Source organism: Ranitomeya variabilis, chromosome 4, assembly GCF_051348905.1.
Source record: "Ranitomeya variabilis isolate aRanVar5 chromosome 4, aRanVar5.hap1, whole genome shotgun sequence".
Classification (NCBI taxonomy): Eukaryota; Metazoa; Chordata; class Amphibia; order Anura; family Dendrobatidae; genus Ranitomeya; species Ranitomeya variabilis.
Genome location: NC_135235.1, coordinates 43,555,209 through 43,581,412, shown reverse-complemented (window position 1 = coordinate 43,581,412; position 26,204 = coordinate 43,555,209). Strand labels below are relative to the sequence as shown.

Here is a 26,204-nt window from a genome sequence, read left to right as displayed (position 1 = left end):
GTGGTTGATATTTAGTGTAAAAGTCCCATACACTGTAGATAATTGTCAGCTGACTGATTGTTTGGCCAAAAGGTATTTCTCCCTTCTTCCCCATACTTAGGAGCACTCCTGTGTTCTCTACGAGGGATCTACTACCAGGTTCCTCAAGTGGTGGCTCATCTACAGGGAGATAAACCAAAAAACTCAGTTGAAAGTCCAAAGGGCCGATCCTCCTGTCCCCAGTCATCACCTGCCAGGGGATAGTTAGGAAGCCCCCATAGACTGTCGGTCCAACTTACCAATATAGGTGGAGTTGGCTAACTGTGATCTAATGTGTATGGGTGCCTTTAAACAAATTATTTGTGAAGCCCCTTTGTGGTTCTCAAAAACATAATCCATAGCCAAGACAAGGTCTTAAATATTATCCATTGGGCTGCTCTCATCTACGTATCCTTTGAGTCATGCCCTTCCATCTAATTTATACGACTATATAAGTCCGGCCATACATATTAGATGTCTGTTGGTCGAAACAAGGCTGACAGCAATCTCAGCCAACTCTCATACGCAGGAGTGCACATTCGTCTGAGCGTTTCTGTGTTCTCTATGAGAAAGTAGCTGACTCACATGTCGGCCAGTAGCTAAACTCAAGGAGAACAATGCGATCTGAAGTCCGAAATTGGACATGCCTGTTTGACACCACTCTTGACCATCATTTAGCCAGTGACCCCATACATATAAGATTGTCGGCCAAACCCATCAATATCGGCGGGTTCGGTTGACATAAGTCTAATGTGTATGGACAGTTTAAGGCATCTGATACTGTTATAGTTTCTAGAGTCATCCTCCATTTTTTCCAGACTTCTGAATGGCAAACTTACCTTGTTGGGCAGTTATTTCTTCATTCTTACTATATTGGCTTACCATTCAGGCTACTAGGAAATCTGGGCAGCAAGTCTAGCAGGACCTATAATGTTGGCCATTTTAATTTCCCCTGGCTTGTCTGAAACATTTAAATTACTAGCAAAATTTTAGAATTTTTTAAGGAAATACTTTTTGTGTTGCAGCAGGATGTCGTCGATATACCCTGCATAATGCTTCTATTTCACTTTCAGTAATATCTCTTCTGGTAACATATGTATTTGATTTCTGGCCTGCAGCACATGACACAGTTTATCTTCTATTCCACTTGAGAAACATGAGATGTGGCCGCTTTAATGATCTTTTGTGTGCATTCAAATGTGATTCTATCACTGACACCGCCACACAGTTTGGAGTCAATAGTCCTTCCCATCACAGGCAAGACAAACTAGCTGTCTCATAGGTCAGCGCACTTTAAACAAATAACTTGTATTCGCTGAGCAAATGACTGCTAATTACCTCCCACAAATCATAGGATTTTTATTCTATCATAATTCACAGCTACTTCATTTGTTCAGCTTACCGCACGCTTTGGCTTCTGCACATTGTGACTTTGGCAGTATGGCTGGGACACTGGGTCAGATTCTGGGGTACATGTGGATAAAAAAAATTTACATTTATAACATAAATATTCACACTTACTTAACAAGCCAAATTCTTTTAATCAGGCATCCTATAATGTGACATAAATGTGGCAAACCCTTAAGATAGAAAATGAACATATACCCTGCTGTAAGTAAAAAGCAACAATGCATATAAATAACAGAGGGTACTTAGTAAACACAGTTTTTGATAAAAAAAAGCGCAAAAACCATCCCACCGCGACAAGGCATACCCAAATCAGGACGGTCCTACACTGTCTCTAGTATTAAAACCTTACCATGTGTCAAAAATGACCTTAATATGAGCAGGACCGCCTAACCATAATGTGGCACATCCAGTACTCTGTTATTTGGTTCTATTACAAAACTGCCTAATAATTTAGAAAACTGAGGAGCGATGACTGATCGATGACTTACAATAATTTTGGTCTGAATGCATAATTTTATAGGGAGCAATTATTAATTATAGCGCAGTGTCAAACGGTGGTCACCAGTTAGATCTCTTAAAGGGAACCTGTCATGTTGAACATAATTTCTGATATCATCATTTTATGGAACGGGAGCAGCTGAATATATAGTTTTGTCGGAAAAGATTCAGTAGATCTTGTATTTTATATTACATCCTGCACTTTTTATGCTTAGGAGTCCAGTGGGTAGTCCTAATCTCTGTGTCAGTGAGTAGGACCGCCCACTGGACTACTAAGCATGGAAAGAGCAGGGATTTAAATGAATAAATTACAAGTAATTATGACTCTTTCCCCACAAAGTTATGTATCAATCTGCTCAGCTCATCCTGCTCTATGGCATTCTCCTAGCAGATCTGACACTTGTCCAATAGGTTGGTTCCCCTTTAAGTTTAGTGATCCTAAGATCAGTAAGTTAGTGTGCTACCATCCTAACAAAGCATCCCTTCAAAATACCCTATGAAGAAGAGTAAAAACTGGTGTGAAAAACCGTGCTCCCCACTTATCCCACAACTTCCAAACTACCTACCTCGTAAAAACGGCATGATCCTGGTCACCTCATCCCATTCAGGGCGAAACGTAAGGAACTATTTCAAATAAAGTTCGAGCTATTCATCATAATCCTTCCAAGTGATGAAAATGGGGGTCAGCTAATCCAATAATTTAGGTAAAGAAAGAAATGTATCCGTGTGATTGTTGCTAAATTCTGCTCCACTATAAATTGCCCCAATGGCCACTATCGAAATGGTGTCAACTACCAAACTACAAAAGTATATTTTGCATTATAAAAAGTTCCCAATTAACCTTTCATTTTACCCCAGCGTTCCAGACAGTTTTAAATATCCTAGGGCTGCTGTCCCGAGCACGTTGCCTCGCCGAGATTTGTGTTTTGTAATTATAGCTCCATGGCATTATTTTCTAGATCTCCGGTATTATGTGCGTCCTGCAATGTCTTTTGTTGTGAACCTGCCCGGTCTGCAGCTGTTCTTTGCTGTTTCTCTATTGGCAACACATTGATCAAGCTGACAATGGTATATTACTTGTCTGCATGAAATATTAAATGAATCGGTGCCCTTTTGTTTGTTGCCTTTTAACCAAACATCTCCAAAAAGGGCACATGGGACAATTTAAAATTCCAAGAACTATATATCTACAAATATGCAAAAAGACAATTTGCCGCAAGTGATTTTTGTCAAGGAATACATTGGCTTCTTACAAATTTATAGATAGACTTTTGTTTTTTATTTTCTTAATATTTTTGTCCTTGTTTCTAAGCTCCCCCACCACCACCACTCCTGTTCAGTGTCTCAGAGGAGGTCTGAGGAATAAGACATAGCATTCGTGCTATTGCACAAGCAGACTATTTGTCCTAATCAGTGACACGCATTTACTAGAATTGCTTAAAATGAACTATACCTCATATAGAAATCGCACATTTACAGTGTCCCATTCATCATCGGAAAATTGAGGGCCGGTAAACTTTTCTGTTCCTCCGGCGGGATCGTAGACATGCATCAAAATGTTAAAAAATGATTGGTGAGAGAGAACTGTCTGCCATTTATCAAGGAAAGGAAACATTATTTGCTAATTTTCCAAGCTAGTCGGTGACAGGGTGCTTCGTCTTTGAACCCATAGTGACCAACATAGCCTTTTTGTTATTAGTACAAGTCAAGCGCTTTTTGGCTGTTGCTAACAAGACACATTTGTCTATCTCGCTTTTATTTTTTTTTTATTATTTCCCTGACTGTGTGGCTGCTGTGACCAAGAGGCTTTTTCTATTTCATGATAGGATGTTGTATTTTATATCTTTTCAAGTTTTGGTAACTCCGGACGACTTTATCAGAACTTTCCGAGTCAAGGTGAAGGTATCGACTCTGTTACTCCAAAACTGACATAATGTAGACAGTCATTTGTCTTAAAATAAGGACAAAGAGGTCATTGAGGCTCCGATCAATACATGCTGGGATGTTTTTGGGATCAGATATCTATATCTTGTTTTTTTTATCTGGTAAATTAACAAAGTTTGATGGATTTCGAAATACAAAATATAATTTTTACGAGGTCCTCTGTTTCCATTGAGTTCAGTGTTGAGCATCAGTTTCCTTCATTTTCGGACACGATGGGTAAGGTCTAAAAAGGTGACCTAAAGAGTTTATCCAGTTCATCAAAATTAGGGTAGGCTAGGCTATCAATATTAAATTGGTGTGGGTTCAACTCACAACACCCTTACTGACCGACTGTGGCCCCTAATGACCACTGAATAACCCTTCTAAGGGGTTGTTCAACCAAATCATTTTTTTTAAAAGGCCATGATCCAAAATACCAAAAAGGGTAAAAAAACACCTAAACATACATAGTAACATAGTTAGCAAGGCCGAAAAAAGACATTTGTCCATCCAGTTCAGCCTATATTCCGTCAGAATAAATCCCCAGATCTACGTCCTTCTAAAGAACCAAATAACTGTAAGATACAATATTGTTACGCTCCAGGAAGACACCTTGCTAATCCCCTTCCAGATCTGCTAAACGTCTGGTTGCCTGACTCTGGTAACAACAACATGTGACCACTACAGCAAATCACACAAAAGAGATTACTGATGTGATGAGCAATTGGCTGAAGTTGTCACATGTCAGCATCACCGGAGCCAGGTGAGTAGAGATTGCTGTATGATTAGGGCAGGGAGGAGTGGCATTGGTAAGGAAGTGGCATAGGGTTGATAAGGTGTGAATTACTCATTTTATTTTTCTAGACCATTGAAAGCTGCTTCTAAAAAAAATTTCTAGAATTGGACCGTTGGCAGACATATACAGAAAAGGACTCCTGTGGAAGAACACTATTGGGGCCCTTTGTAGCTGAAAAGATCATCATATTGCACAATTCCACCTGCTTTAGAGGTGGAAGAAGGCCCCCTTACCTCTTGTGTCCCTATGTGGCTGCAAGGTGCACCAATGGTATATTCGCCCCTGGAGTAAACAATACATTTACAGTGGCATGCATGGACATACTGTATGCCTCAATTAAAATGTTTTTCTTGCAGCCAAGTATCATTTCAAATTAGTTTTATAAGTTCTTTCCCTATTGTTTTATCACCTTAGATGCCCAGATTGACTTTGGGTGCAACTGGTTCTTACTACGGAGATGCAAATGAAAAATGGGGTCTTGCAGGGAATGATCAATGGAAAAAAAAAATGTGCAAATCATCTCTCCTCCAGGAGAAAAAAGCTTTTCTCTCTAATGAACCCTATTGGAGACCTGCTCAATGGCATCTCATTTAGCCCACCAAAATGACAAGGAGCAATACTCAGAAACTCCAGTCTACATATAGGTTTCTGGTTGATTGACATCCCTCGTCATGTTGCAGTGTTTGGCTGTTGACTTCCAGAATGGCTTCCTTTAGATGGTACTAACTTTCTGGTGGAGAATATGCTTCGATTGTCTCTGTGGACCACTTTTAATATTTATATTAGACACTTTGAGTGTTTGAAGCCTCAATATATAGTCTTGTTCCTTACTCCAAACAGTTTTCAGAATGTAGTCATAAATACATGAAAACTCAGAAGGCCAGAGGTTCTTTAATGAGGGGGTCAATCGTAAAGAAACTCAAGGATAGCCGCTATGTATGTCACTTCGTATTACATCAGACTTGGCCTGGTCAGCATTATAAAACATGAAGGTGGGATAATGTGGTAGACCCCATAGTCAACTTGAGATTTTTCATGAGACACCGAAGTTTTGCTTATATGAACTTCTTCAAGGAATATTTGAATAACATATTTCATAAATGTCGCCACTAGTCTTATCCCTAGTTGGCCTCAGCTCTTTGTGTTGTATCTGTTGTACAGCTCTGGTATAATCTGACATTAGCATCTGTTTCAGATATTGTATTACATGTTGCCAAAATGCAAAGTCTTCACTGTAAAGTCAGTGCAACTGATAGCCCATTTTATTACATGGTGCTCCGTACCTGCGGGGCTGGGATTGGTCGATTCTTTGGCACCATAATAAGCTATAAATGAACATCATGTGTCTGAAGTGTAAACAGAATTGTTCCAGCACAATACAATAGTCATCCACCAGGAAATTCCTTTGTGTAACAGGAAAATCGAGCAGCTACATTTTTTTTTTTAGTGTCAAACGACATTTCCATGATTTAGTGATTGTCCCTTTCAATGATACAACTGTCCTCGGCATCAAGTCCACATCAAGCTTTTTTAACCAAAGTCTCATAAGGCTTTCCAGTCTGCTTCTATTCAGCTTCCAGTCACCGTCATTCATATATAAGTGTGTATACACCAAGTCATCAACAGCTTAGGTTCCAGCATCACTCAAGTCGTCCATGACAGGAGAGGTACTCGGGCCAAATGTCAATCATTCCTTGGCAGCGTATTCATTTATTTATGCAACTCGGCAAGTTAGCAGATTATAGGTTGCTGCCTTGAGCTAGGCTTAGACCTAAAGTTTCCGTTTCCCATTTTTGAGTAAAAGTCAGATTTTCTTTTTTGCAAGATCTTGTAATATTCAAAGTGGTTTGATTTTTTTAATCATTTGTTTTTCAACTTTTCGAATGTTTACGTTAGAAGAGATACTTTATAAATGTAGCAAATGATAGATCCCATTAAAAAAAATAATTCCCTAGAATCGTTTCTTCGAACATCGATGCTTTCTTCTGTTATTCCTCCTGGAATAAATTAACAATTGGGTGTTATCAGTTGGGGTTGACTATGAGGTGGCACCATGCTATCTTTAAAAGTGTCATTGTCATTGGAGTCAATGAAGGGTGAGGAGTGTCCTTACGGGGAATCTGCTACAAGGTTTTTCCTGAGAGCAGCATGATATAGAAGCAGAGGCCCTAATTCCAGTGATGTGTTACTTACTGGGCTGCTTGCTGTCATTTTGAAAAAAATTTAATCAAGGTCTCTGTTTCTACATTATGCTGTTCTCAGAATAGGTGGCAAAAACCTGGTGACAGATGCCCTTTAAGATTTCAGAGCCTTCTGGTGCTACTAATATGTTGGAACTAGGTCCATAATGGTGTGATGTCTCCTGACTAGCGTCTTGCACCTGAAGGCCCTCATGGACATTAGATGAAAGTCAGTCGAGCCACCAATTTTGGACTGGACTCTTGTCCCATGTGTATGGTGGTCTCCGTACTGTGCCCCTCACAGAGGATGTCAGAGGAGAGAAGGACCGAGTAGTTGGAATGACATTGCCCAACATTTTTATTTTCAGTGGAGAGAGGTCATTGCCATAAATGTATGGAACCCATAATGGATTGAGGTCTCCCGACTAGTGTCTTGCACCTTAAGGCCCTCAAGCAGGTTGGATAAATGTCAACCGAATGGCCAATTTTGGACTGGACTCCAGTTCCATGTGTATGTGAGTCTCCTTGCGCTGTCCTCACAGAAGATGTTGGTGGAGAGAACGTCTGACTAGTTGGAATGTCAATACCCAATCTTTTTGTTTTCAGTGAAGATACGGTAAGTCACTGCCAGAAATGTATAGAAATAGACCCATAATGGATTGAGGTCTTTCGACTAATGTCGTGCACCTAAAGGTCCTCAAGCAGGTCGGATAAATGTCATCCTAATGGCCAATTTTGGACTGGACTACAGTTCCATGTGTATAGGGGTCTCCTTGCGCTGCCCTCACAGAAGACTTCAGTGGAGAGAACATCCGAGTAGTTGGAATGTCAATGCCCAATCTTTCTGCTTTCAGTGGAGATAAGTCACTGCCAGTAATGCATGGCAGTGACTTTCTCCCCTCTCCCCACTGAAAATAGATGAACACTTGGCAAATGTGTGGGTTGGGAGAGATCGCTGTCAGTCAAACAAAGGGTAGGTCAAGAGCTACCTCTTGTGAAAGGCCTGTTACAGTGTCATCAGCTAAGCGGGAAGTGTTTACAACCTTCTAAAATGCCATTTCCTTGGGAATTCACAATTGGGATTTCGGGAATGCCCATAGGGATCAAAGCTTCCAAACACTGTATTGGATAAAAAAAAATTGCCTTTCTTCAAGGTACAGTTTTCCAGCTCTCTGTCAAATGGAACACAATAGGATCAAATCCTCTTTTACATTTTTACACTAAATAGGTTGTAATAGCCTGTAGGTTGTAGACTTAGTAAGTCAAGGATATTAGTGCTGCTTCAACAAGCAAGGCTGACTCCAAATGAATAATGCCTTCAGCCCCTCCATGCCTTTTGTGTTCCCTACGCACCTCACTATGCTCGGCTTACCCTGCCGAGTCCTGTGATTGAAATTCATTGCCAAATTTATTGAGAAATTAATGAGAAAAGCTGCAAAGTATTGACTTTGAGAGGAAAACACAACTCATCTTGAATGAGGAGGAAAATGCAGCAATAATTTAGCCACTATTGATTTTGCCCTGTCCATGTATTGATCTTCATTTTACAATATTAATTTGCACCTGCGATCGGCTGCAAAGGGAACTGATTTCATTTCTTTGCCATCTTAATGTACAAAGCATTAGGCGCTCTTAAGATCCTGTTCTACAACACGTCACCTGAAAAAAAGGAATTCTTTTTTTTTTCTTCCTCCCCTCAATCTATGCACTTGTTACCGAAATAGACTAAAAATTAATTTCATTCTTCTTATTCTTTTTTTTTTTATTTCCTTTTCTTTCCGTCTGACAAAATATTAAAGTGGAGCCTTTGTGAAATGTATACCACTTCATAGCCCCGTAGGCTGTATTTCATCTGTGCGGGGGAACTATCTGCAACATGAGATTCCGACCACTTCTCATCATCATGCCCACATTGGTTCAAAGTTCATGAAATTTCTATGAGCATCGATCTCAACTCATTGATTTTTTTTTTCCAGCAGATCTTTGAAATTTTAATTTCCCAAGCATCTGAATTTCTTATAGATGAAATGCACTTGGTAGAGACAGTTGATGATAAAGTGAAAGACTTAGCATTATGTGCAAGGTTTTTTTTTCTAAGTGGGGTGGTGTTGGGGCCAAAAAGGCATTTTGTGAGATTGTAGCATCTTTTATGTGTTTTTTTTTCTCCTCCCCTTGAGTGTATCTGATTTGCCAACCTCCCAGAAATTCCAGGATGGTCTTGTACCTTTCCGTAAAAAAAGAAATTAAGGTGTCCTTGATTTTTTGAATTGAGAGTCCTCAGTGGTTGATACCTATTAATGGCTAACTGAAAAGACAGTACCAAGATATATATCTTTCCTGTATCTTTTTTGGAAACTGAAGACACTTATACAGATTATTTGGATTGGAACAGTTTACAGTGAATGCGGCTGATGTCGTCATATCAGAAACATGGGTTGCAGACTAGAGTTGAGCGAATTTTTCAAAATTCGGTTCCGATTACGATCGTCGGTGAATACTGCTTTTGCAATGTTCGCCGAACACAGACGAACGTCATTGGAGTCAATGAGAGTAGAAATAAACAATATTTTCAGAACCGATCGTCAAACATAAATTCGGCATGAATAGGGTACCAGTATGGCACGAATATGGCAAATTCAGATCCGGCAACCGATTCCGAACATATTCGCTCAACTCTAGTGTAGATGTGGATCACTTATCATAAGGATTAATTATTAAAAATAAATATTGTCTAGCTGTGATTTTTTTTGGGGTAAATTGTTCAGAAAAAATAAAAAGCAAAGTTGTATGGAGGACATAGTCAAGACTTTTAGCTTGGGCCTTTTCGGAGATAACCGGTTTGAATTCCGTAGCGAGATGTTACTTTTATTTTTTTGGGAAATCAAAGCGATTGAGGACGATCAGGGGAATAAAAAGACATTCTTTACCAGACAATCATTTGAACACAGCAGTCTTTAACACCTGGTCAAGTTCACCTACTTACTTATCAGTAGGACATTTAATAACCTCAAGGTGATATAATTGCTATTGGCATCTGTCCCCCTTGGATTCTGGCGGTTAATGTGTAAACTACTTGTCAGCAAATAGCACTTTGTCACTGAAATCGCTAACACCCTCTAGAGGAATGTCTCCGAATCGAGCAATTTAATTTTACTTTATTTAATTTTTACACATTACGACCTGCGCTTATCCACTCAGGTGGCAGACCCGAGACTCCTTCAAGTCCAAGCGATGCAGGAAAAAATAAAAAAAAGGCTTTTATGTCTTATTTAACAACCCCCTGTTTTTTTTTTCTTTTTCATTGACGCTCTCTCTTGGCCCTTAAAAGGGATCTGCAGATGTTCTTATTATGTAGTTATGCCACTAATGTGAAAAACTACCTCATTAACAGGATCTGTTCGTAACCAGAAAATGACTGCATTATGACAAATGCATGATTGGGAAGTTACAGGAAGATGATCATTATTGAAATGAAACTGGAACTGGTTTTAATGGTTGCAACCAGCAGCTGGAATAAAGCAAATGAATGCCTTCCTGTTATTATTATGGTAGTCAGGGTTTTCTGTCAGGAGGAAAATGTGTGTCAGCTCCAGATTCCTTATATCTCTTTTGCTGGCTGCACGCTTGCTAAAACAATAGCGTGTCAGTGCTAAAAGAAGCTTGTTTCCTGCATTACAGATTTTTCCTTTCTGGTTCCAACCAAGCAGCTAAATGGAAGGATGGGAACCTCTGCACAGTGGCTTGAGAGCAACATTTGGACAAGCAGCTGATAATTAGAAATACGCTTTAAGTGTTGTTTCCATTACAAATGTTTCTCATCCTAATAATACTAATGGATCACTAGCAAAGTTTATGATATGTATTATCTACATAGATGACCGGCACTCTTGCCTTGCAGTACTGAGCCATAAGTATGGAGTACAACCAAGGAGATTGTATTCACATAGGTACCCTGGTGTCCCAGGGTTTCCATGCACAAGGTTAAGTGGCTGTCTATGGAATTGACCCAGACGTGTGTAAACTATGTGTACATAGGGGAAAACATCACTGTATGCCCCATAGAGACAAGGATAGAAGAAGAAGAATAAGCACTAGACTCATATAAATAAGAATATAGAACATGTTCAACTTTAGAGAATAAAGAGCATGCTCAACTATGGAGAAGAATATAGAGCATGCTCAACTGCAGAGAAGAATATAGAGCATGCTCAACTGCGGAGAAGAATGTAGAGCATTCTCAACTGCGGAGAAGAATATAGAGCATGTTCAGCTATAGAGAAGAATAAAGAGCATGCTCAGCTATAGAGAAGAATAAAGAGCACTCTCAAGTATAGAGAAGAAAAGGTAGCTCAATTACGGAAAAGAATGAATAGCATGCTCAAGTATAGAGAAGAAAGAGTAGCTCAAGTATAGAGAAGAAAGAGTAGCTCAACTATGGATAAAAATAGAGAGCATGCTCAACTATGGAGAAGAATAAAGAGCATGCTCAACTATAGAGAAGAATAAAGAGTATGCTCAACTATAGAGACTAAAGCACATGCTGAACTATATAGAAGAATAAAGAGTATGCTCTACTATAGGGAAGAATAAAGAGCATACTCAACTATAGAGAAGAATAAGGAGTGTGTTCAACTAGAGAGAATAACGAGCATACTCAATTATAGAGGACAATAAAGAGTATGCTGAATATGGAGACAAAAAAAGGGCATCATTAGCTATAGAGAAGACTAAAGAATATGCTCAACTATAGGGAAAAATAAAGAGCATGCTTAACTATTTAGAAGCATGAAGCGCATGCTCAAATATAGAGAAGAATAAAGTGCATGCTCAACGATGTAGCAGAATAAGAGCATACTCAACTATGTATCAGAATAAAGAGCATGCTCAACTGGGGAAAAAGATTAAGATGTTCAACAATAGAGAACAGCAAAGAGCATGCTCAATTAAGGAACAAAGCATGAAGAATGTGCAATGTATAAGCGAGAACCTAGACAAATTTTATATACCATGAACTATTATGATAAACTTAGGGCTGTCATTAGGGGATAATAATAATAATAATAATAATAATAACAAAACATTTTATCACAAAGAAAAATGTTTATTCTCCTGTTCTTTCCTGGTCAATGCTTCATGATGGTACCCTCATATCATCTTCTCTTGCCGCACTGGCTTCAGCTTCTCAACATGAACTGACATCACGCGCTGTTAAAATTTTATCAATTGCGCCACGATTAATCCCCCAAGTACACTAGAGTGACTTAAATATTTAGCTTGTTTCTTCTCTTATGACTTGAATGCATGTAGAGCATGCAGATTAAGTCCAGAGCACTCAGAAGTAGTTAAATATGTATCCTCCTTGAGCTGTAGGCGATTTCATCGTCTAGGAACCATTGAGTATATTTGGTCATGTCAGTCCCTATTTGTATGACCCGCTCTGGATGTTGGCCTGCGTATGATAACAGGATATCTGCTTCTTTCAGAGGCCGTCTGATTGCTTGCCTCATTTGGCATGGAATGTGATTCTCTCCTTTTCAGCTCCCCTGTTCATTCAGCTTTTTATTGCTGCGTAATTTCCCTATTCTAAAATAGCAGCTCTCCAACCAAAATTACTATGCATTAGGCCGCAGTAGCCTGCTCAAATGGATATTAATACAGTTTATCTCTAAAAGGACGAATAATGTATTTCAAACAGATAAAAGGCCTCCCGTTAAATGAGGAATGTTAATATCTTATGGCATAGTTAATATAGAGATATTTCACAGGGGACGCCTGCTTTATGACTTCTGATATAACACGCTGGAAATCTGTCATATCTTGAATGATATAATTGTCTTCCTGCTCAAAGATCTATAGACAATATATATTTTTTTCCCTCCAATTAGTCTGTTTTAGTAAATCACAAGCCTGAAGCCTTGACTGTAATTATTGGAAGGATCACATTTTCACAAAGGAGAATACGAAGACTGATTTTCAGCTTTTATCCTTGGTATCATTATGCATTTGCTTCCAGAACCACCAATTTAAAATCTCAAAACCATAGTGCCAGAATAACGTCACTGTAACAGTAGTTCGATGTGTGCATTGCCCCGTGCGAGATGTTCTTGGCTACTAGATTAGAGAAAACCCAAGAAAAAAACAAATGAGCATATGACTTGGAATAGGTGAATAGTACTAGGACATGTAAATAACATAGGGTACTTTGTTAACGCCATTTTGAGCAAAAAAAGCATAAAAGTCATTCTACCATGTCAAGGTGTACCCAATCGGGATGGTCCTATCCTGTCTCAAGTATTAAAAGGTCACCCTGTGTCAGACGACATCAGTGTAGATGGGGGCACAGGAGGACCCAGCCCAAGTGTTGAGACAACTGACCATGGGAAACTACATAGATGAAATGTCTGGCTCATAAAGGGGTGGCATGTCCCTGTTTGTATAAAGTACAAGAAACTACATCAAACCCAAATACTATATTAGAAATACATATGTGCCCTTACTTATCTTTCCCATTAATTCAATAACTCAATATATCTCAAGATAAAAAACCACAAGATGACCAACTTTTTTTTTTTGCTCGGCTCTATCGGCATTGTTTATGCTATATGTGTCTGCATTAGAATGTATTACATTTGTGAGAAATTGAATTAGCAGAAATGTAAATTTGGAGGCATTTGCATTAGTTGGTACTTGGTTGCAACCATTGATACATATGGCTCATACTAAACATTTTTGATTGGGAAAAAAAAATTTTTTTATGGACACTTTGGTCAAAACAAAAATAAACAAATTTGTCCTTCATTACCTTTCGTCTTGGCTCAAGATGTTCTAACATAAGTGGAACGAAATAACCAAGGTTGGTATTGCTATAGGTGTCTGGATGAAAACGTATCTACTTTCTATTGTAAAGGTGTTAACAGAATCGTATTGATTCTTGCCTTCGGATGTCGCGGCATAAATGGCTCCAGTAGACCAGCTTTAAAAAAAAATTTGCTTTACTCTATCGGGAGTTGGTTATGCTATTTGTGTCTGTTTGAGAATTTGAGAATGTATCAAGTTTTTGCTGTAAGACATTAAAGTAATAATGAAATTCTCAGAAACGTAAGGGTGAAAACATTAGATTACAGAATAGATCTATATCAAACTGTTGATTACATTAATACACTATTCAAGGCTCCTACTGTACAAATTTTGATAGTTTATGGACACCTTGGACAAAACTATAGACAATATCAATTTTTTTATGAAATGAACAGATGTGTCCTGCCTTACCTTTCTTTTTGGCCTGAGATATTCTTAGATAAGCGAGGCAAGACGACTGGCTTTGAAAAACAAAAATCATCTTTACTCTTTCGGACGTTGGTTATGCTATATGTGTCTTATGGAGAATAAATAAAGTCCAAGTGACATTCACAAAAATGTAAAAGGGGCATATTAGATTGCAGAATAGTTTTTGCCATAAGACTTTAAAGTAATAATGAAATTCTCCAAAACATAAGGGTGGACAGGACACATTAGATTACAGAATAGATCTATATCAAACCGTTGCTTCCATTAATACACTGATCGAAGCTCCAACCATTCATTTTGGCAAATTTTGGTCATTTATCGACACCTTGGGCAAAACTATAGACAATATGAATTGTTTTATGAATTGAACAGATGTATCCTTCCTTTCCTTTCTTCATGGCTTGAGATATTCTTAGATATATGAGGCAAAAAGACCGGCGTTGAAAAAAAGCTGACTTTACGCTATCAGGCATTGGTTATGCTTCATGTGTCTTATTGAGAATAACTAAAGTCCTTATGAAATTCACACAATTGTAAAAGTGGACACATTAGGTTACATAGTAGATTTCTATCTTTTTATTAATGGATCTTCTATCCATTAATACACTAATCGAAGCTCCAACCGTACATTTTGGCAAATTATCATAGTTTTTGGACACCTTGGGCAAAACTATAGACAATATGAATCCTTTTATGAAATGAACAGATGTGTCCTTCCTTACCTTTCTTCTTGACTTGAGATATTCCGATATAAGTGAGGCAAGATGATTGGCGTTGAAGACACATTAGGTTACAGAATAGTTTTCTATCAAATGGTAGCTTCCATTAATACACTAATCGAAGCTCCAACCGTACATTTCGGCAAATTTTGGTAGTTTATGGGCATCTTGGGAAAAACAGTAGATAATATCAAATCTTTTCTAAATTAAGCCATATTAGAATGTATATGTTATATGGGATATAATATGATTGCGTGATAGCTGCCGGGTAACTTCTACACAGAGATGATAACAGCTGATATCTAATACTAGCGCTCGCGAACAGAGGTTGTCATGCGTTGAGCTCGACATACCGGCACACAGCGCATAGCTTACATATATTACTATAAACACAGTCGGCTGTATTCCTTCATGTAATTCTTCTTCAGCCATGACTCTTAAGTTACCCAAGGCTCCTTTCTCTAATTATCCACGAGGTCAGTAAGCAAAATTGGGAAGACGCTGGGAGATCAATACAAATTATCCCTGAGCAAACCAGTGCTGACAGTTTGAATTGCAGCATATGTTTACCCAAAATCAGGCAATTTATCTTAATATCAGCAAAGTAATGCAGTTCAGGTGAAAGGTCAGGCAATCTCTCCACCTCATAATTACCCAGTTCTAAAACAGGAAAGTGGTATTGATTGGCCTAGCTCAGTACTGTGTGACTGGGACGTGCCAATGCCTTGCCCTGGCTCTGCTGGGCTCTTGGCTTGTAAACTCCGCACACTCGCGATTTATTAGATGTGTGGAAAAGGTCTTACGTTTCCTACTTCACTTGAAGATTTTGCCAGTGAAATCTTTTCTCCTCCTCATTTTGTCGAGCAGCAGGGTGGAAGATCATACTTTTCTTTTTCCACCGTGTTTCAGTCCTTGTAGGGTAGGCATGAGCGTGTTGGGAAATTTACTTTCCCCAATTTATTCTGCACCAGAGTAATAAACTTCTCGGTTACTGACAGATATGAATTCAGACAATTGTATTATTTTGTTATGATCTTTAGGGTTTATTACTAAACTACTTGAAGGACTCAACTAGGGAGGCCGCTGGATGACACTTGAGAAGACAAAGCTCAAGGGCAGGCGCAGACAACCGTATTTGCTCTCATTGGTCCGATTGTACTAATCACACTGATTAAAGTTTGATCAGAGTGGGAACCGATTTTCTCAGAGAAAGAGAAAATGGAGAAAAAAAGATTCTCCATCTTCTCCATTCTGTCAGTCTGTGAAAATGGGACTGCACGCAGATGTCATCTGACTCAATGACTTGCATGGCTGAGTGCGATCCGATTTTCGAATGCAAATCATGTCTGCTGACATTTTTTTCCTCAAGTAAACTCGAGGAAAAAGTTGGACATGTGCACAGCCACATAAACTAACATTGGTCCGTGTGCGATCCGATGTTTTGTCATACTGCACTCGGATCAAAAATACGGTTGTCTGTACAAGTCCTAAGGGTTCATTCAGATGATCGTGTTATATAGCCATGTGCTGTCCATGTGTGTGCCACAGAGCTCCCATGGAGAGCACATGCACATACATAATTACCAATATGCTAGTGCATATGGCCAATTATCCACATGGTCTGCATGGAAAAAATGGCAGCATGGGTGAATTTGGTCTGACTAGTATATGTAAATAGCAGACAGCTCTTGTACTCATCTCCTTTTCAGGTGAGCTCATGGAGCCGTCACATCTGCAATTCATTTTCCCCGAGTTTTAGTATGGGTGTCTGAACCCAGCCAAAGGCTTATGAACCATTAATGTTCCATTGGAAAAAAGAATGAAAATTAATTTTCCTCCATAAGGAAAAAAAACAACTGCATATTAGCTCAAATGTAAACTCTTCCAAAAGGACAAGAGACTTGTCATTGTCGTTACCGTTTTGGAAGGGTTTCCCATTTGGCCAATACACAATTGACCTGTTGCTTCAGGAGAAGAGCTAAGCTGGAGACTGGAAAACACAAGATGTCACTTGGCAATAAGTTCAGGAGGTGGCCCGTTCCCATTGATGTCCACTAGAGTAAAAAAGTTCAATACTTCTCCACCAGCTTCTTGTGTCGGGGAGAAGGCTGGAATCATCTTCTAGTAGGTCGCCGCCAGCTGACGTTACACATGACTATCGGGAAGGAGAATATCAGCAGCATGAGCTGTACCCCAAGTAACAATAGTGTAGGTAGTTTTTACTTATGATTATTGTAGAGACAAGTATGAATTAAGCAAATTTGTATTGTAGAGGATGATATCAATTCTAGAAAAAGTCAGAACCTTTGTAAATAATTACCGAAATCATAGGAAATGTATTAAAACACTCCAACCACAATATTGAATAGTGCTCTCTAAAAAACCTATAAATTACATCACATCGCACTGCAATAACAATGAGCGATAGTTTCATACCCTCCGTTACCATGTGAAGTGACACATTCAGAATCCAGAGACAGGTCACGATGACACTCTCAATTACATTTACAAAGGGAAGGCCCCATAAGTGCTTCTCAAACGTATGGAAATATCTGTTCTGAGATGAAAGCCTATAGTTATTACGAGTCATAAAGCTTGCATTAAAGCTTCTATCACCTGTCACTAACATTTGCATGAAATCAATAGCATAAAGCCATCTATCTTTTTCTTGACCACCTTTCATCATGCTGGCTTCATTAAGTCAAACAGTCACAGTAATTAGATAGACGCAGGAGAAACTCTAGCATGTTACAAAAGCATGGGAATATCTTGTCATCTAGTCCAGGACAGATACTGAGACATTTATGAAAACTGATGAAGAGGTAACTGCAAAAATGACCTTTAGTCAATAGCACATGTACAAGATTTTTTTCCCCACTATGTCTATTTATTAAAGGCTACAAACAGGCTCCTTATTTAACTGAAATATAAGGTCCAAGTCCAAACCCATGCTGCAATCTTTATACATCTATTACAATAATACCAACACATTTCTGCATTTGAAGTCATGTAACTTTTCATTGTTCTGTTTTTCCTGTAAAAAAATGCAATTTGCCCCCCCCCCCCCAAATCCAGAAAGTTTGTTTTTTGGCAACAGTTGAACCACGGTTGTGTCTTGTTGTGATGCCACAATGTGTGCACGATGTTCCATCGTAACATTGCATTCTTGATGTTCCACTGCCAAAGCTGCCATGTGGACTTATCCTTAGGATCTAGAATAATGCCAAAACAAATAGTGGTCGATCCGTGAAGACTGGCATTATAAACGCTGATCGTTTTGATAGAGCTCGCTATAGTATGATGTGTAGAATTCACTATGAGGCGCCCGCCACTTAATGAATTAGATTCATCTTACCATGTGCCACATTAGGAATATTACTCCAGTTGGGAGCTAGAATATCACTTCTGGCATGAGAGAGTTGGACAGGCGGGTGCAACTATGCACCACCCCGGCTCCTTACCAAGTCTACCCATTTTGGCGGAGTTGTTTCAAATTGATGTAAAAACACCAGAAATTGCAAAATTTTAAGGTGGAGTTTCACAAAAAAAATTCTACTTTTTCTGGCAAAGGAGCTTTGAGAAATAGGGGTCATTGTCTACATCGGTCGTCTATCAGGACTCATTTAAGCTTCTCTTTGGGGTCCATGTCTAGGACTATGCAAGAATTCATAGTCTGGTCATCCATCTTGACTATTTGCATGCCACTCTTAGGGTTTATGTCTAGGACTATATCTTATTCTTAGTCTGGGTTGAGTAATCATCTGTGGTATTTTTTATAATTCTAGTAGGACCCAGATCATTGACTATAACAACATTCATAGTTTGGGTGTGTAGTCCATCTAGGTTGACCCGATGCGTTGTCCCCGATGCTTCTCCTGCTGGTGTAGATCGTTGGTGATTTTTCCATACCTTGTGAACTGTCTCTGTTCTAAATGAAAATGAATACTATCATAGTTAATAAATAACTCCTTAAGAAATCTTTTTATTAGGTAAAATCTTTTATTTTTTTGCCCAAGTCCAAGTTGTCATCTGAGACTTTAGACTTGAGCACCAATGTTAGACCGTAGGTACTGACATGACAAATTGTCCCCGCAGTCACTGCTGACAGCGTCTGATGATTAATGACCTGATTATGAAGTGGGTCCTATATATATGGAATATGCATCAGAGAGAGTTAGGACTTCTGCCGTGTCACAGATGCCAAGATATTTTTGAAAAGCCTTTGCATTTGCTGTAGACAGGAACAGAAGAAAGAAAAAAAACGCAGAAAAAGCCGTGTCATGTAAAATCAATACATTGGATCAATTCTTTATTAACAAGAAAATGTCTTACTGCACATTCCTATGTGGACCTTTGTCTCCGGAATACATGATGGAATGTCAAATCAAATTGCAGTCTTCAACTTTCTGTCATGTTATCGAGTGCACACAACGGACGACTCTCTGCAAGATGAGTGCTCAATTGTTTAGACAAATAACTCGTACACTTTTTAGTCATCATAGCTAATAATTCTGTTTTCCTTATTTTAAGTTCATCATCCTTTACTGTGTTCTGTAAGACTGGTCAGATTCAAGTAGACTAGGAATCAATAGACAAAAATGACTTCATAGAGAATTCATCTATTCCAGCTTCTTTGGCTACAAATTCCAACAATCATAGGTTGTCTTGTTACTTAAAGAAGCACTATCATCAAAATGTTATCCTCTTAATAACTTGTTATCATCATATTATACAGCACAATGTACTTACAATTGCTCATTTTGCCTTTCTACCCAGTTTATTCTTCTCTTTTCCTTTAGGTCTATGACATCACGTGATTAAAATCAGACTAGCTGAATCTTCTTAGCTCTATGTAGAAACAGGAAGTTGCTTTTCTCTGCCCGAGTCATCATCACTGCAAAAGTCCTTGGCAGGGGAGAGGAGGGAGCAGCAGGGTCAGGAGCTGAAGAGGAGTATGACTCATGCAGGGAAAAAAGACTTCCTGTTTCTACTCAGAGCAGAGGAAAGAGAGGAATTAACTGGGTAGAAAGGTAAAATGAGCAATTGTAAGTACACAGGGCTGTATAATATAATGATTACAATAAATTAAGAAGAGAAAAATTTGATGGTAGGAGGAGTGCTTCATTTAAGTGACCAGATCTGCCAGTTTTGGATGGACCAGCCGGTAAAACAATGAGCATGGTGGTGTTTTAGGTCAGTGGAGGAAAAAGGATCTGAATGTTTGACTTCAGTATTCCTAATATTTTTTATCTTAATGGGTAATCATCGTTTTAATCAATAGTACAAGTGAAAATTAGGAACATTGTACATTGTACATTGAACATTCTTAAATTCAAGGGTAAAATCTGTATTCAGTGAACACAGATTTTTCCGTTATTGAGATAGGAGATGACAGTTGGTGTACATCATAAAGTTCTATGGAGAAATGTAATTATTGGTTAAGAATGTGTGTATCTACCTCTAGCTCCTCCATCCTCCATAGAATTTTATAATCACCAACTGTCATCTTCTATCTCAGTAATGGGAAAAATCTGTCTTCACTGAACACAGATTTTACCCCTGAATTGAGAATGAAAGATCAGTCCAGGTGGAGAAAGAAGCACATTTTTTCTGATAAGATATATTCCAGAGTTGCTAATCCTCTTGTGTACTATTGATTTATTAAATAAAAATGAAAATGATAGTTACTTTTTAAGAGTTTCCTTCCCTCTCCCTATTAAGAAAAAACATACACTTGGAATATTGGAGGTTTCGAGAAAAAGCTGTTGACCAATCTAACTTTGTCAGATGTTTGATCCACAATGATCAGCTGTAATCTGTAGGGAAACCCAACAGAAAGTGTTTAATTGTAAAAATTGTAAAAGTGTAAAAATGGAGAATACACGGTCAATGGGCCTTCCATGGAATGCAAAGTCCAAGAATGTGAAAAACTCTTTGTAGCTGCACTCCACTTTGGCTCATTGATGAGGGTCTTTCTGCTACTAACTTCCAAGTTAGACAACACCATAATACATTTCCAATCCATTTGGACTACACATGCTTCTAACAAAAATATTGACAACATTTCCAAAAATTTGGTATCATTCATTGACAAACGTGAAAGAGGTTTTATTCGAGGCGCCAATCCGTTATCCCAGCGATCTGACTGACTGATCGGCCCTAAGCATCTATGGTTGACTTTAGTTTCCAGTTGAGCAATGAGTAATTGAGACGTATTCTTCTGTCGGAAAGAAAAAGAACAAGCTACGATGATAAATGTTTCACTTTCACTATAGAGTTACTGGGATAAAAATGATATCTGTAACACGGAGTAATATACACTAATAAGTATTTTTATCTTAACTCTAGCGCTTTGGCCTCCAGGCTTGTTTTTTTTTTTTTTTTGTTGGCGTCTGCCAGTGCTATAATAAAACCCTACGACTTCTTCTAAAGCTTGTTAAACACAATGTGTGGAGTCCAACACACTCGCGATCATGATTCATGCACTGTACACCGCGGCATATAGCGTTGATTTACGACCAGGCGCAGTTCATAGTCAAAATTACAATTTGAGGGGGGTGGGTGAGATTAATTACTATTTGTGGTCCGCAATTTCACCAGGCTAGTGGATTGCAGCAGTAGAATGATAGTGCCTTACATCAGTTTGTAGTCAGCCATTCACAGATTATTAAAGCTGTGCAAGATTAAGTGCTCCTCCTGCCTAGTTTGTGCTCAGGCAATATGCTAGACAAAAAAGACCACGGGGATAAATCTGAAACAGGCAATAGCCAGGCATATGTCATAATTGCCAGTTAGCCGTAAATTTGCTGCTAGTATGAAATACTCTGCTTGATAGAGCCGTCATATCATGTCTATGCGCAGCGCTGTGTATGACCTGCTGATCTCGCCTTCAGCTCTTGCATGTTCTTCTCATTCATTTATTTGTTTACAAAGTCACATTGTATTATGATATTGTCGGGGACAGGGGTCATTTTTGGAAAACTTTATGCAGTTACTTAGGGTGAGTGGTTCAGTATAACATCCCATAGAGGCACAGTATCCGGAGGTGTAGAAAAGTGCTACGTATCGCTGTAAATATTTTGGATTATTTTATGGATTACTCTGTTTTTGTGTGGATATAGTTGTAATGTTAATTGGGTAAATCTAATCGGAAAGTTTTCTGTTTTCCAGCACTGAACGAACCAACCATAGACTATGGATTCCAGAGATTACAAAAAGTTATTCCAAGACATCCAGGAGACCCTGAACGGTTACCAAAGGTCGGTAATACACTATTACTTATTTACTTACAAAAACTTAATTAGATAGATAGATAGATAGATGATAGATAGATAATAGATAGATAGATAATAGATAGATAGATAGATAGATAATAGATAGATAATAGATAGATAGATAATAGATAGATAGATAGATAGATGATAGATAGATAGATAGATAGATAGATAGATAGATAGATAGATAGATAGATAATAGACAGATACATAAAAAGGTGATAGATAGATAGATAGATAGATAGATAATAGATAGATAGATAGATGATAGATAGATAGATAGATAGATAGATAGATAGATAATAGATAGATAGATGATAGATAGATAGATAGATAGATAGATAGATAGATAATAGATAGATAGATGATAGATAGATAGATAGATAGATAGATAATAGATAATAGATAGATAGATAGATAGATAGATAGATGATAGATAGATGATAGATAGATAGATAGATAGATAGATAGATAATAGATAGATAGATGATAGATAGATAGATAGATAGATAGATAGATAGATAGATAGATAGATAGATAATAGATAGGTGCAACACTACCAATTAATTAACAATACGATGGAAAACCTTCCTGGTACAATCAATCCTCCAATATATCCCCCAAAATTTAGGCAGCACACCAATGTGAAAAAAAAATAGAAAGTTATTCAATGGCCCATAGTGGCGACGTTTCAATCCATATGAGGTCCTTTCTCAAGCAGTCCTCATATGGACCGAAATTTTGCCACTATGGGCCATTAAATAATTTTCTATTTTTTAATATTGATGTGCTGACTCCATTTTTTTTGATCAATAGATAGATTTTTAAAAAATGGAACAGCACACTATACAGTATATCAAACACAGTGGATGCAAAGCCTTCCAAGAAAGTTATCCGTTATTTGCAAAAACATATAAAGAAGTAAAAGCAGGCAGCACTCCAATATTTACCAAAAAGTAAAGTTACTTAACCCATGTGGCATGGTGTCATATCTCTTTTACTTCATCTGTTGGTGGTGAGTTTGGAGGCCCACAGAAATTAGTTTGCTAGCCAATCCCAATATCGGCAGACCTTAGGGTACCGTCACACAGTGCAATTTTGATCGCTACGACGGCACGATTCGTGACGTCGCAGCGTCGTATGATTATCGCTCCAGCGTCGTAGACTGCGGTCACACGTTGCAATCACGGCGCTGGAGCGATGCCGAAGTCCCCGGGTAACCAGGGTAAACATCGGGTTACTAAGCGCAGGGCCGCGCTTAGTAACCCGATGTTTACCGTGGTTACCAGCGTAAAAGTAAAAAAAAAAAAAACGTACATACTCACCATCTGATGTCCGTCAGGTCCCTTGCCGTCTGCTTCCTGCTCTGACTGAGTGCCGCCGTACAGTGAGAGCACAGCAGTGACGCCACTGCTGTGATCTGCTCTCACTTTCCGGCCGGCAGACAGTCAGAGCGGGAAGCAGACGGCAAGGGACCTGACGGACATCAGATGGTGAGTATGTACGTTTTTGTTTTTTTTTACTTTTACGCTGGTAACCACGGTAAACATCGGGTTACTAAGCGCGGCCCTGGTTACCAGCGAACGCATCGCTGGATCGCTGTCACACACAACGATCCAGCGATGACAGCGGGAGATCCAGCGACGAAAGAAAGTTTCAAACGATCTGCTACGATGTACGATTCTCTGCAGGGTCCCTGATCGCTGCTGCGTGTCAGACACTGCGAGATCGTAACGATATCGCTAGAACGTCACAAATCGTGCCGTCGTAGCGATCAAAATTGCACTGTGTGACGGTACCCTTAGTCTCGTGTACAATTTTTAAATGCATGGGGGGCCTTAAAGAAGCACATCTCCTCCCATCAAAGTTTTTATGCTCTTGCTATATTACAGTCATCATAATATAAAGTATTGTGCACTTACAATTGCTCATTTTGCCTTTCTACCCAGTTAATTCTTCTTTTTCCATTAGGTCTATGACATCACGTGATAAAAATTAGACTAGCTGAATCCTTCCAAGCTCTATGTAGAAACAGGAGGTCTCTTTTCCTTGCATGAGTCATCAACACAACTACAATTCAACATCACTGCCAAGCCCCTGGCAGGGGGGAGTAGATGAGCAGCTGGGTCAGGAGTTGAAGAGGGGGGTGACAGATGCCTGAGGAAAGAGACTTCCTGTTTCTACATAGAGCTTAGATTCAACTTGTCAGTTATTAATCACATGATGTCATAGACCTAATGGAAAAGAGAAGCATTAGCTGGGTAGAAAGGTGAAATGAGCAATTGTAAGTACAGAATGCTATAAAATATGATTATTGCAATATATTAAGAGGATAAACACTTTGATGGGAGTGTTTCTTTAAAGCTTTGTAAAGTATTTTGAGAGATACTTACAGGGCATAGGATGGTTCTACAAACATATGACATGAAGTCAGCCAGTCTGCGATACATTACCCGACATATTCTATTAATTTTAGGCTCTTATTACGTGCAAGTAGTGTGAGGCACACTATGCCTCATGTCTCAAAAAATTCCGATAGATTGCCTGGAAATAAGACTGCCACCCTTCACCTTGTACAGAACGCTATGCCGAGTGTTTTAATGTAAAAATTAGAATGAAATACAATAAAATGTTGGCCGCATTTTTATTATTGTAAAGATTGATCGGTAGTTACTTCTGATTCCGGAAATTCTTGCAATAAAGCCCAATCGTTACAAAAGCGGAGAGTTTCTGTATGTAGTGGTGGAATAAATCAAAGATAACACTTCTTAAAGAAATAAGAAAGGGTGGGGGGAGTGATACAAGTATTTCGATTCTGCGAGGGGAACATAAACTTCCTGCATAATGAAATAGTTCAATTAAACATTTTCCACTCCAGTAGCCTGTAGTGATTTCCATCTAACCAGCCCCACTCTGATCTGTGATTATGTGACTCTTGTTTTCCTTTCATTTTCTAAAGCTCGATTCAGTTTAATCTTTTGTTTACAAAGGTTTTGTTATAAGTCCCTGACTTAGCAAGCGAGCAAATGAAGTCCACATATTAATATCTAGAGGGACTTTTCATTTAAATGCACCAGACAAAAGCTGCCGGTTGTTGTTTATGCACATGAATCATCACGTTGCACAGGACGGATTCTGATCTATATCATTCCGTGGCTTTTGTAAAGGCGTGATTTGTAGTGATTCAAGAAGAAGTCAAAGTTTTATTTTTTTTATTCAAGGAGTGAGGGTCCATGTGCCTGGGTATTTTAGATATAGGGCAAGGGCAGCATGCCCAATCTTTGTCCCAGATAGAGACAGCCAGTAAATATTACACCTCTCCTCGTGCTACAAAATGATTATCTAGGCTGTCATGTATGATGAACATAGGACTTCGTAAACCAATTTCAAGGTCGGATTATGTATTTTACCGGCTCATATTTAGCAAAGAGGGATGGTGTGATAACATTTTGGGCCCCAAGGCTAAAACAAGTAATATCACTAAATGTGTGCACCAAATGTGAAATGATCAGGCTAGCCATGCGCATTACATTAATACCAGCTGGTGAGAACGTGCTACCACCCAATGTTTATTGGGGACTTCCAACAGCACATTTAAGGAAAAATAGAATCAGGCAGTTGCAGTTCCACATGTTCAATTGTTGTCTTATTTGAGGAGACAGGCCTTATGGGCCAGTGGCTTACTTCATTCATCCCATGTTAAACATCCGCACCGTTGGCCGGAATGGGGGAGTCGGGAGACATAGTTGTATCTGAAGCATAGCATAATACCACGCTGGTCATACAATTTAGAATAATATTATCCAGCAAGAATGATCTTCCTTTCAAGTTATATTGGGGTCTTTCAACAGTATATTTTGAAAAAGAACAGGATCAGGAAGTGATATATCATCATCCTTAGTCTCTTGTTCTCAGAGCAGACAGGCAACCACCGTGCAGTGCCTTAAGCCGATCATCTCAGCCAACTTCCCCGAACACAGGAGAACTTATTCTCTATTACTAAGACATTGGCCGGCAACTTATCTAGGGGAGAACAATTCGATCAGCTGTCTGCAATTGGACATGCCTGATTGACATCTCTCCGGACCATCAGTCAGCC

The 26,204-nt window shown here is 38.8% G+C and overlaps 1 protein-coding gene across 34 annotated transcripts in view; it reads left to right on the top strand.

Moving 5' to 3' along the window:
• Positions 1 to 26,204, top strand: part of EBF3 (EBF transcription factor 3) — a 192,478-nt gene that overhangs the window by 143,082 nt on the left and 23,192 nt on the right. For all 34 annotated transcript variants that reach the window (XM_077258403.1, XM_077258414.1, XM_077258394.1 and 31 more), the window contains exon 11: positions 22,002 to 22,090. In XM_077258403.1, the coding sequence (XP_077114518.1) occupies positions 22,002 to 22,090 (89 nt within the window). The remainder of the gene's footprint in view (positions 1 to 22,001; positions 22,091 to 26,204) is intronic.